This window comes from Plecotus auritus (assembly GCF_963455305.1).
Source record: "Plecotus auritus genome assembly, chromosome: 3".
Taxonomy (NCBI): domain Eukaryota; kingdom Metazoa; phylum Chordata; class Mammalia; order Chiroptera; family Vespertilionidae; genus Plecotus; species Plecotus auritus.
The window spans coordinates 163,479,470-163,495,368 of record NC_137772.1 but is presented as its reverse complement, the minus strand read 5'-3'; the positions used below and the strand labels follow the sequence as shown (position 1 = coordinate 163,495,368).

Sequence of the window (15,899 nt, the reverse complement as noted above, 5' to 3'; positions counted from 1 at the left end):
CTATTCTATATTTATGTATCCTTTGTTCATACCAGAACCTGTGCCTCTGACAATTAAAGGGTCTAAAATAGGCCAAAGAACTAAAACAACTTTAAAAGCTCTGTGATTCATATTTATTACTAATAATTATAAGTAGTAATACCTTGTATGCATAGGCCTTGGCTTTTACATGTATTATTTCCTTCTGATCTACTTATATTGTTTCTGCTAGTTTAAATTAATTGAATCTGCTCTTGCATCTTTTTTTTTGGTATAGCAAAGATGGAGATTTATTGAAGAACAAGTACAGACTCCCAAGTAGGGGGGGGGGAAAGAGTCCCCTGCTCTTGCATCTTATTTTCAGGGGCGAGATTTTATCATGGGATGATAAGAGTGTTTACCATTTTCCCTGTAAATCCCCTCTTGCTAGTTAGTGTTAAGGCATATTTCTTGCCTTTCCTGTCCAGTATTCATTTACTTCTTAGTTCATTAAATATTTATTGAGGGACTACGGAAAGAGAGGACTCCACCTGTAACTCTCAGGGGCCGTAACCTTAATAAGCCAGACAATTGTGTTCATTAACTCTAACTAGGTTGGTATTAACAACTTTTGCTCCTCTGGCGGCAGTGTCACTGGTTAGAAGAGCGAGGACAGAGTTTGTTAACTTCTCACTTATGGCACCAATCCATGCACTGGGCAAAAGATACATCCATCGGTTTGGGACACAGCCCGGCAAAAAGCATCCACCCCATCCGCCAATCTATCCGCAGCGGCGGCCGGTGGGCGGGGTTTGTGGAAGCCGAGGGAAGGAAGGGAACAGTGGGAGGAGATCTGGGAGCGCCGAGTAGGACCTGCAACTAGAAGTGACAGAAACAGGGAACCCAAGGCACTGCCGACAGGGGAATATACCCCCTTTCCTTCCTCCTCAAGGGTCACGGGGGGGCGGGGCGGAGGTACCTAGTTTCTGCCCCAGGTAGGTGAGGCTGTGATAGACCTTCTCGGCTGCGGCCAGGTGGGCCAAGGCCGCCAGCAGCGACAGCCAGCTGCCCCCCGCGCTCTTGTTGGCCTCTCGTTCCTTCTCCACATTGTCCTTGGCCTTGTCGTAAGAGAAGACACCCAGGTGAGAGAAGAATGTCTCCAGCACAGCCTGTTCCACCGGGACCGGGGCGGCCAGCGGGATAGACTCCCCCATGCGAGCCGTGCTCCAGCTCCACCCACGTGGCTCAGCTCTCCCTCGCACTTCCGGGTTCTCAAGAAACGTGCGCGCCGCGTGCGTGCGCGTCACCGCCGCCAGCGGCTGGCTGGGGAGCGCGCTGCCGCCGGGACCGCGCCTGGGCCTTAGAGGGCGCGGGTGAGGGCCAAGGAAGGAGGCGGCGGCTCCTCAGCTCCTGAGCAGCTTCGGTGCTTCAGGTCCCGCAGCTCTGAGTATTCGGACCCTCAGGACAGAACGCGAAGTGCCCAACTCGCTGCTCCGTGGAGCTGACCGCGTTCTGAGGTGAGCTGAGAGGCCCCTCCCGTGGCACCGCGTCAGTGTTAATGACGTCACGTTTACATGACGTCAGTCGTTCCTGCCCTAGCATCTGGCCTGGGTTCTCTGTGGGCCTCAGGGGCGGGGAGAGGTTGTGAGATTGGTGCCTGGAACTGTGCTCACTCCCAAACGACAAGGAGGCAGTCCTCATAGCTTTTAAACCAACTCATGCAAGTGGTTTACAGATTAGAAGGTTTATATCTTATCGCCATGTCTCATTTTCACCCAATCACAAACTATGGGTTAATTGCCACCTGTATCCCATTCTAGTCATCTGAGGTTCATGCTAACAGCTTCCAAGCAGAGCTTCTCTTCAGCTTGCCCATACTACCCAAACTGCATTAGGCTTCCTTACAAAGGTCTCAGAATGAAGAGTAAATTACTGTGACTTCTGTTGAAAGATCTGAATTGGTGCACTTTGTCATTCAGGTTAATTGCAGATTCCTTTGACATTTAACAAACACCATATACCCAGCCCATAGGTATGTCCACTACTCACTACCTTCGTTTTTTCCTTTCTCCTTCTTTCTGCATGCTTTTTTAATGCTACTTAATCATACTATATTTTTACATGCCTCTTCTCCCTACTAAGTGATAAACTCCCTAAGGCAGAATATAGGGTTCACTCACCTTTATTATCTTTTCATAATGGATAGTACAATGGTATTTATTGGACAAATGAGGGAATTTTCTATTTTCATTTTTTTCAAACTAGAACTGTTTTGCCATTACTACAAAACATTTGACAATGCAGTATTTAATGCAAATCCCATAGCTTAATTTTAATGAATATATAGTACACCTATTCCCTGCTCTCAAGAATATAATTGGATATGATCAACCCTGTTAACTGTGACACAAGGCAGAATTTTATATGTTATAAAGGTGAAAAAGGAGGCAGCAATCATTGGGGGGGGGGGGAGAATGGAGGCTTCCTAGAAGGGAATATGATGGTTCTTGATGAGTAGAAGCCAGTAATAAAAATTTTGAAAAGGTGTACTACTACTAGCACCAAAACCAACAGGCAATGAAAGAGTTATAAAGCTCATAAGCATACCCAAGTAATATAAGAATTCCTCAGATAGTAAAGGTGGCATCATAAATCAGTGGAGAAAGGAAAATTGATTCAATTAATAGTGAAGGAGACATGATTATGAAAAAGAAAACTTTACCCTGCATTCTGCAATGAAAAATAATTACATGTATAAAAAAACAAAACCACAAACAAATTACCAAAAGTAAAATTGAAAATTTAATTGATCTAGGGATACAAAAGAACCTTTTATTTATAAAAATTGGAAGAAATTACAAAGGAAGAGATTGGCCTGACTATATAAAAATATCAAGAAAATGCTATATACTAGCCCTGCCAGTGTGGCTCAGTTGGTTGAGCATCATCCTGTGCACTATAAGGTTACAGGTTTGATTCCCAGTCAGGGCACATGCCCAGGTTTGAGGTTTAGTCCCAGTAAATGGGAGGCAGCCAAACAATCAACGTTTCTCTCTCACATTGATGTTCCTCTCTCTCTCTCCCTCTCCCTCTCTCTTCCTCTCACGCTAAAAAAAAAACCCCAATAAAAACCTATTTTTTTAATGCTATACCAACTTGGGAGAAAATATTTGTAACACGTCAGACAAATGTTTAATATGCTGAACATATCAAGATTTAGTGATCATAGAAATGCAGATTAAACTATTCTATTTTTCACCTATCAGATTTTTAAAAACTTTCTTTTAAGTGCTGGTAAACATGCAGTGAGTCTGTTCTTATCTATTGCAGATGGTGTGTAACTTGATCTGAACTTTCTTGAAAACATTTGACAATACAGTATTAAGATTAAATGAGAGTACATATACAGTGTCTAGAACAGTGTTTAGGACAAAGTAGATGCTTAATAAGTATCAGTAATACCTATCATTGTTACTATTATTGTTATTGTTATCATTGGTATTGTATCTTTTAATCAACAGAGCACCTAGAATAACACTTTGAACTTAATGGATGTTTGCTAAATATTTGACTAGCTGATTCTTCTTGTCTCATAAGAATTTTATAGGAAAAGATATACAGTTGATGACATGTCAAACTGTTAAAACATTAAATTTATAAAGCAAGAGGTTACCTTGAATGATCATATGGTTCAGCCCATAAGCAAGATACTTTGTACAGTAGCGATAAATGTTTGTTATTGATAATATGTTACCTATTTGATTCCTGCATATCAAAAAACTTAGTGGCTTGAAACAATAAAAATAATCTCTCACAATTTCTGTGAGTAAGGAATTAAAGAGTGGCTCAATTGGGCATTTCTGTTTCACTTTCTCATAAAATTGTAGTCAGATGTTGGCTGGGGCTGTTGTCATCTGAAGACTTGTTTGGAGCTGGAGAATCCATTTACAAGGCGGCTCTCTCACATGTCTGGCAACTTGATATCTCAGAAATTTCTATGGAACCACCTTTTTCATTTTCTTTTCAGATTATTTACTAAGAATACCATACAATATTAAATAGTCGTTTAAGCACCTAACTTTCAACTAAATGCTTTCCCTATTGCATATAGAAAAGTCTGATAAAAAAAAACACCCACTTTTATTTTTCATTTAACTAACTCTCATTTTGTTTTTCTACACATCTAAATATAATGTGATTTTGAAATCATGATTAGGGAATTATACTGGGTGAGTTGAGGAACTAATCCAAACTTTAGGAAAAATTATGTTAGATCTAGTCTCTGACCATTGCCTAGTATTGATGTAGAGCTGCATTGTCCAGTATGGTAGCCACTAGCAATATATGGCTATTTACATTTAAATATATTGAAACTAAATAAAATTTAAAATTTGGTTCTTCATTTGCACTAGGCACATTTCAAATCTCAGTAGCCACCTGTGTCTAGGCTACTGTATTTGGTGGCATAAACACCAAAATTTTCATCACCTTAGAAAATTCTATTGGGCAATGCTGGAGGAAAAAATGTCATAAAACAGAATTTCACAGATAAAACAAAGTAAGTCAAAATAAACAGGAAAGGTCTGTTATTATTTTAATTCTATTTCATACTTTCTTGACAATCTCTACATTTATGTTTTTCTCTTTAAAATGTTTTATATGTAGATGCATATTTTGAAATAAAAATAATTATAGCTAAATTTATTGAATACTTAATAAATTTCAGGAATTGTGCTTAGTACTTTACATAAATTAATTCACTGAATCCTTAGGACAACGCTATGTTCATTATGGAAAATTTGGAAAACATTTAACAGAGAGAGAACCAACCTTAATCCCCAAACCAGAGATAATCACTGTTGACAATTCTGGTGGATGCTGTAGTGTGCTGCCCAGATCCCAAGATATAGCTGCCAGGAATGTTGGCTGCTGATGGCTCACAGTTGAATTTCTCTCCAAAATTGCCTTCTGTGAAAGAAAATACCTCATCCTAGGTTATATTCCCTCCCTGGGGGCAAGCCAAATCCAATGACTGGTCAATTGTGGAGGTACAAAGGCACAGTCTCTCAATTGGGACAATCTGGGACATCCAGCTTTAGAATTTATGTGACTGGTTAGTCCCTGTGGCAACTGCCCTGCAGTTTACCTTCTCCCTCTGCCCAATGCTGCCTCCGTACAGGTACTGTTCCTGAGAGCACTCTCCATAAAGCACCTGCATGCAAATCTCTGTCTCAGAGTCTGTTTTCTGGAAAATCCAACTTAAGTCGACATTTTCAGAATGTAAGTTCCAGTTGTTGTTTTTTGAACATATCTGTTTAAATTTTTTAAATCGATCTAAATGTATTCCACTCCAACAAATTTGATGTCTTTTTTAATCTATTGTTTTATATGTTTTTAGTGGATAGCATTTTATGAATAATTTTGCAGGCAACTACATGTTCTTCTATACCACAATTTAATAGGAATCATAGGGCAGTCAATCTTGTATTCTTAGATATTTTTCTGTTTCCTGGATTTCACTGTGGCAGACCCTAAAACTCAGTAGACCAACACAGTTCCAACTTCTCTCTCACTTGCCTGCCTTTAGGATGGGAAAAAAACAAATATTCTCATTTATTTCATTTTCCTAACCTCATTAACAACATGGGTGGTGTAAATCCCAGCCATTGGGAAGTAAGCTAAAGATTTCTGAGATTAAGGGGGAAGTTCCAGGAAATTTTGCCTTCCTAAATTAAATGGGACAGTCAAAACTGGTATCATCTCTTACCTGTTTTTTTCTGCTTTCTAAGGAATGAGATAGCTAGAGCTGTATTAGTCATCTTTCATTTATGAGGGAAAAGTTAAAAAAAATTAAAGGTTTTTGGCTTGGAGATTGTTGAGCATTTGAATCAATGCCAGCAACTACCAATCTCTGAATTTCTTATTATAATTAGAAAAATAACTATTGTAACCTACTTGTGTTTGGGTTTTCTGTTTTTTTACAGCTAAAGTCATTTGTAAATGTCACTGTTGCTGAAATTCATGATTAGAAGTAATGCAGTGGTGAACATCATTGTACATAAATACTTAAATAGCAACAACTTAACATTAAAGTTAGGGAAGAAGAGAAGTTAGGGTCCTGCATTCCCAGCATTTCTTCTTCTTGACCATATGCAGCTCTGTCCTTACCTTAACCTTCCCATTATCTTTTCCTTGTAGGGATCAGAATAATAATGCATATGAGGCTTCCTGTATTCTTCTAAAAGACAAGTAGTTAGAAGAGAAAATAGATCTTTTATAAATCAGAATCTTATCTCTTCAAATAGGATTTTTTGGCAAATGCATCATGCCATGGTATTCATTATCCAATAATACAGAAATCAGCAAGTTGGGTTTTTGTGTGTACTTTTGTTTTGTTTGTTTTTTTAGAGCCGGTATTATGCAAACTGGGTTACATTTTAGACTATGTCATGAATTAACTCTCTGTATGTTTGACTGGGAATCGTTAAGGTCTCTAGGGTTGGAATATTTTATCACCTCAAAATAAATATGGAGAATCAAAGAAGCTGCACTGAACTAACATTTGAAGTAGGAGGGAGCAGGGTTAGATTGGAAAAATAGATATTGAAATTGTGTTTGATTTCAGCTTTCTAGTGGTAGGCACTTGACAATGCAAAACCTGAATCTGGTGAGCCTGCCTCCATGACTCGTTCTTACTCACCAGTCGTGAGGCTGGTCCTGGTTCCTGGTTCAAAGTGAAAGCAAGCAGATGCTTTTCAGTATTCTAGGGAATCAGAGTACATAAGACCCGAAGTGTCCAAAATAAAGATGCTCTGGCTCATTTCCACTAGCGTCTTTAGGGTAGAAGATGACTCCAGATCTGGTCAGACTGTCTGCAAGTTGCTCCAGAATAGATTTCCATTTGTGAGTACAGACTAAAACTGGACTGGCATCAGCAACAGAGTGAAAAAGCAACCTAAGGAAATCATCTAGTTGAAAAGGGGTTCATATCCAGAATATATAAAGAACTCCTAACTCAACAACAAAAAATATAACCAGAGTTAAAAATGGGCAAAGAAAATACTGTGCAAATGGTTGACAGCCATATATAAAAAGCTGTTCAACATCACTAATCATAGGGAAATGCAATCCAAAACCACAATGAGATATCACTTCACGCTCATTAGGATAACTATAATAAAAAAAACAAAACACAGAAAATAACAAATGTTGACAAGGATATGGAGAAATTAGAAACCTTGAGCACTGTTGGTAAGTATGTAAAATGGTACAGCCCCTGTGGAAAACAGTGTGATGGTTTCTCAAAAAATTAAAAATAGAAATATCATATGCTTTAGCAATCCCACTTCTGGGTATATATGCAAAAGAATTGAAAGCAGGATTTTGGAGAGATATTTACACATCCATGTTCATAACAGCACTATTTATGATAGCCAAGAGGTGGAAGCAACCCAAATGTCCATAAAAAGCTGAGTGGATAAAGAAAATGGTGTATATACAAAAATGGAATATTATTCAACCTTTCAAAGGAAGGAAGGAAGGAAGGAAGGAAGGAAATACTGTTACATGCTTACAACATGGATTTTGAGAACATTGTCCTAAGTGAAAGAATCCAGTTACAAAAGAGACAAATACTGCATGGTTCTACTTATGTGAGGTATCTAGAGTAGTCATATTTATAGACAGAAAGTAAAATGGTGGTTTGCCAGGGGGCAGACGGTAGGGGGGGAGGGAAATGGGGAATTGTTATTTAAGGAGAATAGACTTTCATTTTTGCAAGATGAAAACGTTCTGTAGATGTTTGCACAACAACGTAAATGTACTTCATGCTGAGCAGGAGGAAAAGGAGATCAAGATTATAAGTTGCCCACAAAGCTGAAAACATTTACTATCTTGGCCCAATACAGAAAAAGTTTGCTGACCCCTGCAAACTGTATTATTCATGGCACATAGTGCATTTTTGTAACCTGTTAGTGTATTACAGTGGTCGGCAAACTCATTAGTCAACAGAGCGGCAAACCGTGGCTCGCGAGCCGCAGTTTGCCGACCACTGGTGTATTAGGTGCAAGGTATAGGAACCACTCACACCATTTTAAGGAAAAAGGAATTTAATACAAGGAATCAGGAGCTTACAAAATCCCTGGGAAGGTTAAAGGAAGGGTCACTTAGCGAGGCCTCCAGAAATGATTCCTAGGACAAGACTGCTAGACTGGTCTACTGGGGCAGCTGCTACCTCTGCAATAATCAGAAAGGTGGGGAGTCGGGGGACTCCACTGGTAGTGTTGAGATCAGAAACATACCACTGTAGCTGTGGCCCAAGGATCAGGAAGCCACTGCTGCACCTGCAACTACCTAGACTGAAATAATGCTACAAAAAAGCCCAGTGTGTCCACTCTGAGTTTGCCAACAGAAACAAAGCAGATGACTCCAGCCTGAGATCCACCTTCCATGTGCTTCTAATTGGCACAAGCAGAACCCTACTGCAGGGATTTGGGGGAAATGTAGGTTTTCTTTGGCCCCTGCAGTATCAGAAAGCACACTACGGGTTTTGGAATGGATGCTGAGAGCCAGTTCGGAGCATCCACCATAACTGGTTTGTGGCTTTAAGTTCTTTCCACCTCTTCTCATCATTGGCCAACTCCTTATACTTTTATTTGAGAAACTTTCTCTGCCACTCCCTTTCCTACCTCCATCAGACCTGACTGGATGGATTGACCTTTTGTGAGTTTCCTTAGCCCCTAACCACTCTAACTACCTGCCTCATTGCCCCTAACCACTCGCCTGCCTGCCTAATTTGACCCTAACCCCTCTGCCTGACCCTAACCCCTCTTCTCACCCTCTCCCCTCCCCCCTTCCCTCTGGATTTTTCCTCCGCTAGACTGCAAGGTCCTTGAAAGTAGAATCTCAGTTTTACTTGTCATTGTGTAGGTAATCAGTATATATTTGTTGAGAATAATAAATAGTTTCTATCTTACAACATCCTAAATAGAAGTTCTATTTTCTTCGCTCCATACTCTTTTACGCTGATATCTGTATATAGTGAAAGCTCAGTAAATATTAACTTTCTGGCTTTCTTTTTGATATGGCAAAGAAAAGTGCCTCCAATACTCTATAATTGTGTCCTTATTTGACTCTCTGTATACCTAAATAGTTTGATTAATACTATGGAACAGCTAATATGTAAACAGTGTCTCTATATATACACATATACACTCAAATGTGTGTATATAAAGTCCTCACAACTATCCTATTAGGTAGACACTATTTTTATTCCCATGTTGTAGATTAAGAAACTGGAGCTTAAGGAAGGTAAGTAGCTTACCTACTGTTACACAGTAAGAGATAGAACTAGGACTCACATCAAGGTCTGGCTAATACCAAAATTTATACTCTTAACCATTATGATGATGATGATTGTGATAATGGTTCCAGACACTGTGCTAGGTATCCTACATGTGTATCTCCAGCTATCTACTTCTTTGCATAGAATTGGTTCTTGATAGTTATTACATACTAGATGCCTGGTGCACGGATTCATGCACTGGTGGGGTCCCTCAGCCTGGCCTGCGCCCTCTCCCAATCTGGGACCCCTCAGAGGATGTCAGACTGCCGGTTTTGGCCCGATCCCCACAGACCAGGCTGAGGGATCCCACCAGTGCACAAATCTGTGCACTGGGCCGGTTTTGGCCCGATCCCCGCAGGCCAGGCCAAGGGACCCCACTAGAATCCATGCACCGGGCCTCTAGTATGCATATAAGATCTTTGGTTAATCTCTTCCCACCCTCCCCCCTCCTCCCTTCCCTTTGAGATTCATCAGTCTGTTCCATGTTTCCATGACTGTGCGTTGAGTATCTGCACCCTGGTGGTCAGTGCACATCATAGCTACCAATCGAATGGTTGAACAGTCGCTTAGGCTTTTATATATACTAGAGGCCTGGTGCACAAAATTCGTGCATGGCGGGGGGGTGGGCGTCCATCAGCCCAGCCTGCACCCTCTCCAATCTGGGACCCCTTGAGGGATGTTCAACCGCCCGTTTAGGCCCAATCCTGGACTGCTGGCTCCCAACCGCTCGCCTGCCTCTGCTTATTGCCCCTAACTGCTTCTGCCTGCCAGCCTGATCACCCCCTAACCACTCCACTGCCAGCCTGATCGACGCCTAACTGCACCCCGGCCAGCCCGATTGCCCCTAACTGCCTTCCCCTGCAGGCCTGGTCACCCCCAACTGCTTTGCCCTGCAGGCCTGGGTCCCCCCTAACTGCCCCCCCTTGCTGGCCTGGTCTCCCCAACTGCTCTCCTCTGCCGGCCTGGTCACCCCCAACTGCCCACAACTGCCCTCCCCTGCCAGCCATCTTGTGTCCACACGGGGGCAACCATCTTTGACCACATGGGGGCGGCCATCTTGTGTCTTGGAGTGACAGTCAATTTGCATATTACTCTTTTATTAGATAGGTTAGACTAGAAGCCCAATGCACGAATATTCATGCAAGAATGGGCCTTCCTTTTCCTGGCTGCCAGCACCGCCTTTCCGCTCTGGCCCCAGAGCCGCCTCTTTCCGCTCTGGCACCGGAGCTGCCTCTTTCCACTCTGGCCCCGGAGTGGCCTCTTTCCGCTCTGCCCCCGGAGCCTCCTCTTTCTGCTCTGGCCCCGCCTTCCCACGCTGCCCAAAGGCCCTGAGTGGCTGGGGTGGTGCCAAATGCCTGAGTTGTCACCATGGCGATGACGCAAGCATCCCATCCTGGGCCGCTCAGCGCCTGCGTATGTAAATTAACCCACCATCTTTGTTGGGTTAATTTGCATACACACTCCTGATTGGCTGGTGGGTGTCACGAAGGTATGGTCAGTTTGCATCTTTCTCTTTTATTAATGTAGACTAGAGACCCGGTGCACGAAATTTGTGCATGGGGGTGTAGGGTCCCTCAGCCTGGCCTGCACCCTCTCGCAATCTAGGACGCCTCAGGGAGTGTCCGACTGCCAGTTTAGGCCTGATCTCACATCCTCTCACAAGCCGGGACCGCTGGCTCCTAACCGGTCATCTGCCTGCCTGCCTTATGGCCCCTAACCCCTCTGCCTGCCTGCCTGATCACCACTAACCCCTCTGCCTGCCTGATCGCCCCTAACCGCCTCGGCCTGCCTGCCTGCCTGATGCCCCTAACTGCTCCCATGCCAGCCTGATTGCCCCAACCGCTCTCTCCTGCCGGCCTGATTGCCCCTACCCACTCTTTCCTACCTGCCCAATTTCCCCTAACTGCCTCCGCCTCAGCCTCCGCTTCAGCCCCCGCCACATTTGGTCTATCCGGTCTAATTAGCATATTACCCTTTTATTAGTATAGACTAGGGGCAGTGCATGAATTCGCGCACCTTGAAAGGAACTGTGGGCCAGGAGGCTGCAGTGGGCACAGGGGCAGGTCTCGGCCCATCCTCTGTGTCTCCATCCAGCCCCTCCTGCCACGGTCCCCAGTTCCCTGTCTGCCGGAAGCCCCCCTCCCACTGCTGCCGCTCCCACATGCTGACAGTGCCAGCCCTGCTCACACCCGTGGATGCGCGGAACAATTGGGGCTGACACCATCAGCAGGTGTGAGCAGTGGCTGTTGCCCCGATAGCCCCTCTGGAGCAGGGAGAGGTGGAGAAGCCCTGAGGGGCGATCAGGGCTGGCAACTGCCACTTGCACCTGCTGATGGCGCCGAGCAATTGGGCACCAGCAGCAGGTTTGAGTGGTGGCTCTGGCGCCGACAACAGGTGCAAGTGCCTGGGAGGACCACAGTGCATGGGAGCAATGAATTTTCAGTAAGCACCAGAGTCTCACCTCGATGACTGTGACTGGTGCCCTGCCTTGGTCTGACGCCCCCGCTCACCTGCTCCACCATCCCGCTGTGGCCAATGCCCACCATGTTCCGGGCTCTGCTGCCTGCTGCCGACACCCACCATGTTCTGCGCATGCCCCCTGGTGGTCAGCGCACATCATAGCGACCAGTTGTTCAGTTGTTTGGTTGTTACGCCATTCAGTCTATTTGTATATTAAGGTTTTATATACATAGACTATAGACCCGGTGCACGAAATTCGTGCACGGGGGGGAGGGTGTCCCTCAGCCCATCCTGCACCCTCTCCAATCTGGGACCCCTCGAGGGATGTCTGACTGCCCATTTAGGCCCGATCCCGGTAGGGCAGTCGGACATCCCTCTCACAATCCAGGACTGCAGGCTCCCAACTGCTCGCCTGCCTGCCTTCCTGATTGCCCCTAACCGCTTCTGCCTGCCAGCCTGATCACCCCCTAACCACTCCCCTGCCAGCCTGATTGATGCCTAAATGCTCCCCTGCCAGCCTGTTTTCCCCTAACTGCCCTCCCCTGCAGGCCTGGTCACCCCTAACTGCCCTCCCCTGCAGGCCTGGTGCCCGCCAACTGCTCTCCCCTGCAGGCCTGGTCCCTCCCAACTGCCCTCCCCTGCTGGTCATCTTGTGGCAGCCATCTTGTGTCCACATGGGGCCAGCTATCTTTGACCACATGGGGGCAGCCATCTTATGTGTTGGAGTGATGGTCAATTTGCATATCACCCTTTTATTAGATAGGATTAGATAGGATAGAGGCCTGATGCATGGGTGGGGGCCAGCTGGTTTGCCCTGAAGGGTGTCCCATATCAGGGTGGGGGTTCCTTTGGGGCATGGGGTGGCCTGGGCGATGGATGGGCCTGTGGTAGTTTGCAGGCCAGCCATGCCCCCCGGCAACCCAAGCAGAGGCCCTGGTATCTGGGATTTATTTATCTTCTATAATTGAAACTTTGTAGCAGAGGCCAAGGCAGGCCAGGGTTGCGGGAGCTTGGCTTCCTCCATTGCCGGGGGCAACCCAAGCCTCCTGCTCACTCTGTGGCTGTGGCCATCTTGGTTGGGTTAATTTGCATACTCACTCCTGATTGGCTGGTGGGCGTGGCTTGTGGGTGTAACGGAGTGATGGTTAATTTGCATATTACTCTTTTATTAGATAGGATGGTAAGGGAGACAAAGCTCTTGATACCTGTGGTCTCTTCCTGTCTCTGCTACTAATTCACTGTGTAACCTCAGGTAACTACTGACCCTTTGGAGTTCCAGTTTTCTCTTAAAATCAGTGAATGATCTTAAAAATAATTCTAGTTCTAGAATGTCTGTGAATGAATTGGACTTTGTTTTTTATTCTGTAATTATTATTTCCATATACCAAGAGTTTCCTTGCTGTTTAAATACTAAGTTCCTATAGAATCTTGATTTTGTTTAATTTTGTTTTATCACATTTTTCATAGTACCTAGACCATTGCTCTGCATAGTATATAACAGGCTTATGAAAGGTATATATAGATATATAGATTGAGGTCAATCCAAGGGGAAATATCCATCTTCACAAGAAGCTGTGCTTATTGCCATATTGCCTGCCTTTGGAGATGACATTCAACTGTGATTTAGGGCTGCCTCACAGAAATCAGCAATCAGCACCTTTGGGAACTTTCCTGTAGTCAGAGATAAGATTCTTATCCTTAAAGCAGAGCTGTGGTCACTATTCAAGCATCTACTCCTGTGACTGAATGCAGAAAGGTTTCTTTTAGGAAAATTATGCTGTGTGCATGTAAAAGGGTCTTGGCCTATGGATAATGCCATATACTATAGGGAGTTTCCTACAGGGAACCAGTTTTTATTCTGTTCCCTATCTCTTATAAGGCAATCTGAAAATCACAAATCATTTTGTAGCTTTTCTGAATCTTTGAAGAATCACATTGTAGACAATGAAGTTTTAAAAAAGGAAGTAGAATTATCCCCAAACATATGAATTACTTATGCACAATGCAAAATATTTCTGAAACTTTGACTTTATATTTTGTAGTTCAGATAGTCTCAAGAAAAAAGTTGCCATAAATACAGATAAAGAAGAATTAAGTTAAAAAGCATGTGAACAGGGAAAAAAAATAACTTTTAAACATAGCTATTTTTAGCTGCTAGTTTATACCAGGTGTATCGGTTAATAATGCGGATTTTGTAATCAAAGAAAACACTATAATTTCAAGAGAAACATCAGAAGTGCTTTATTCAAAGTAATGTTCATCGCTAGCTACACGTTTTCCCCATCTTTCAGGTAATTTGTGGATACCGTCCCAATAGAACTTTTCTTGTTTTGAGGCAAACCATTCAGAGACCCAATTTTCCATTTCTTCGTATGTTTTGAAGTGCTGCTCAGAAAATGCATGTACCATCAATCGGAACAAGTGGTAATCTGAAGGAGCAAGGTCTGGTTAATACAACGAGTGGGTTAATACTTCCCAGGCAGGATCTTTTAACGTGTCTTTAACTGGTTTTGAAGTGTGTGATGGTGCATTATCATGAAGCAAAATTACTTTGCCGTGTCTTCTGGCACATTCTGGTCATTTCACGATCAAAGGTTCAAATGGATTATTTGTTTTCTGTAGCAATCAGTATTAATGGTTTCACCTGGTTTTAGAAGCTCATAATACACCGCACCTTCCTGATCCCACCAAACTCAGAGCATTGTCTTCTTTCCAAAGCGATTTGGCCTTGCAGTCAATGTTGATGGTTGACCTGGATCACCCCATGATTTTGTGCATTTGGGATTCTCAAAAGAAATCCACTTTTATCGCCAGTCACAATTTGATGCAAAAAAGACTTTCTTTTGTGCCATTGAAGCAACATTTTACTGATGACTTTTCGGTTTTCCATTTGTCTTTTGTTCAGTTGATGTGGCACCCATTTTCCTTCCTTTAAAAACTTTCCCATTGCTTGTAAACTATCGGGAATTGTTGCTGAGCAATGTTTAATCTTTCTGCAAGTTGCTTTTGAGTTTGACACGCATCTTCATCCAATAATGCTTGTAATTGTTGGTCTTCACACTTTTTCAGTTGATCTGCATGTTCTTTGTCTTTCACATCGAAATCATCACTTTTAAAGCATTTAAACCAGCGTTCACAAGTATCTTGAGATGGAGCATGTTCACCATAAGTTTCCCAAAGTATATGATAACTTTGAGCAGAACTTTTCTTCAAAATAAAGTAATGAATTAAAACTTCCCACAGCCGAAACCGGTTTGGCTCAGTGGATAGAGCATCAGCCTGCGGACTGAAGGGTCCCGGGTTCGATTCCGGTCAAGGGCATGTACCTTGGTTGCGGGCACATCTCCAGTGGGAGGTGTGCAGGAGGCAGCTGATCGATGTTTCTCTCTCATCGATGTTTCTAACTCTCTATCCCTCTCCCTTCCTCTCTGTAAAAAATCAATAAAATATATTTTTAAAAAAACTTCCCGCAAATGCTCCTTTTTTGGGCACAAAACTCAACATTTTTAAGCGTAAAAATATCTATGATGTTAACACCTTCAGAAAATTTGACATATGAAGTTTTGAAGCTTGCTGTCAATACAACAAAATAGCATACATATCAAATTGTATATATATCAACATATGTGTAATGCCAGCTATTGAAAAAAATCCGCATTATTAACCGGTACACCAGGTATTCTGGGGGAATGGCAAAATTTACCTCTGGGGTAAATGAAACTTTTATTTGAAGAGAGAGAGAAAAAAAAAAGATGAGCCTTTTGGCATTATAAGTTAGTCCATATGGGGAAGGATGTGACAACAAGAATTTCTTTGCTTGGAATAATAAAATTATAGAGCTTTGGACCTGAAGAACTCAGAAAAGAGATGGAGGAGAGAAGGTCTGAGCAAAATGACAGCATGCAGGTCCTGAGGAGAGAATACAGTGAGAAATTTCCAATGTTGAAAAAGGCCAAAGAACTTTGGGTACTTATATTCCTTCTCTGCACTATATTATTATTCCCAGACTTTCAATAATAGTCTGTTATAAACAACCACTTGTAAATAATGGTGCTTGAGGAATAAATAAGGAGAGGACAGGGGGACAAAGAAAACCACAAGAGAGACAAAAATAGGAATTTAGACTAAGAGGTGGTGA

The 15,899-nt window shown here is 43.1% G+C and overlaps 1 protein-coding gene and 1 long non-coding RNA gene across 6 annotated transcripts in view; one reads left to right on the top strand and one right to left on the bottom strand.

Moving 5' to 3' along the window:
* Positions 1–1,230, bottom strand: part of KICS2 (KICSTOR subunit 2) — a 34,157-nt gene extending 32,927 nt beyond the window's left edge. Inside the window, exon 1 of the mRNA XM_080662076.1 lies at positions 938–1,230. Within this exon, the coding sequence (XP_080518202.1) occupies positions 938–1,172 (235 nt within the window). The 5' untranslated portion in view covers positions 1,173–1,230. The remainder of the gene's footprint in view (positions 1–937) is intronic.
* A 13-nt stretch (positions 1,231–1,243) lies between these two features.
* Positions 1,244–15,899, top strand: part of LOC308245198 — a 111,442-nt gene continuing 96,786 nt past the window's right edge. For 2 of the 5 annotated variants that reach the window (XR_013960227.1, XR_013960228.1), the window contains exon 1: positions 1,244–1,475. This is a non-coding gene — a long non-coding RNA (uncharacterized lncRNA). Of the gene's footprint in view, positions 1,476–5,137; positions 5,239–15,899 lie in introns of all 5 variants that reach the window. The other 3 variants (XR_013960229.1, XR_013960230.1, XR_013960231.1) reach the window with 3 other exon arrangements.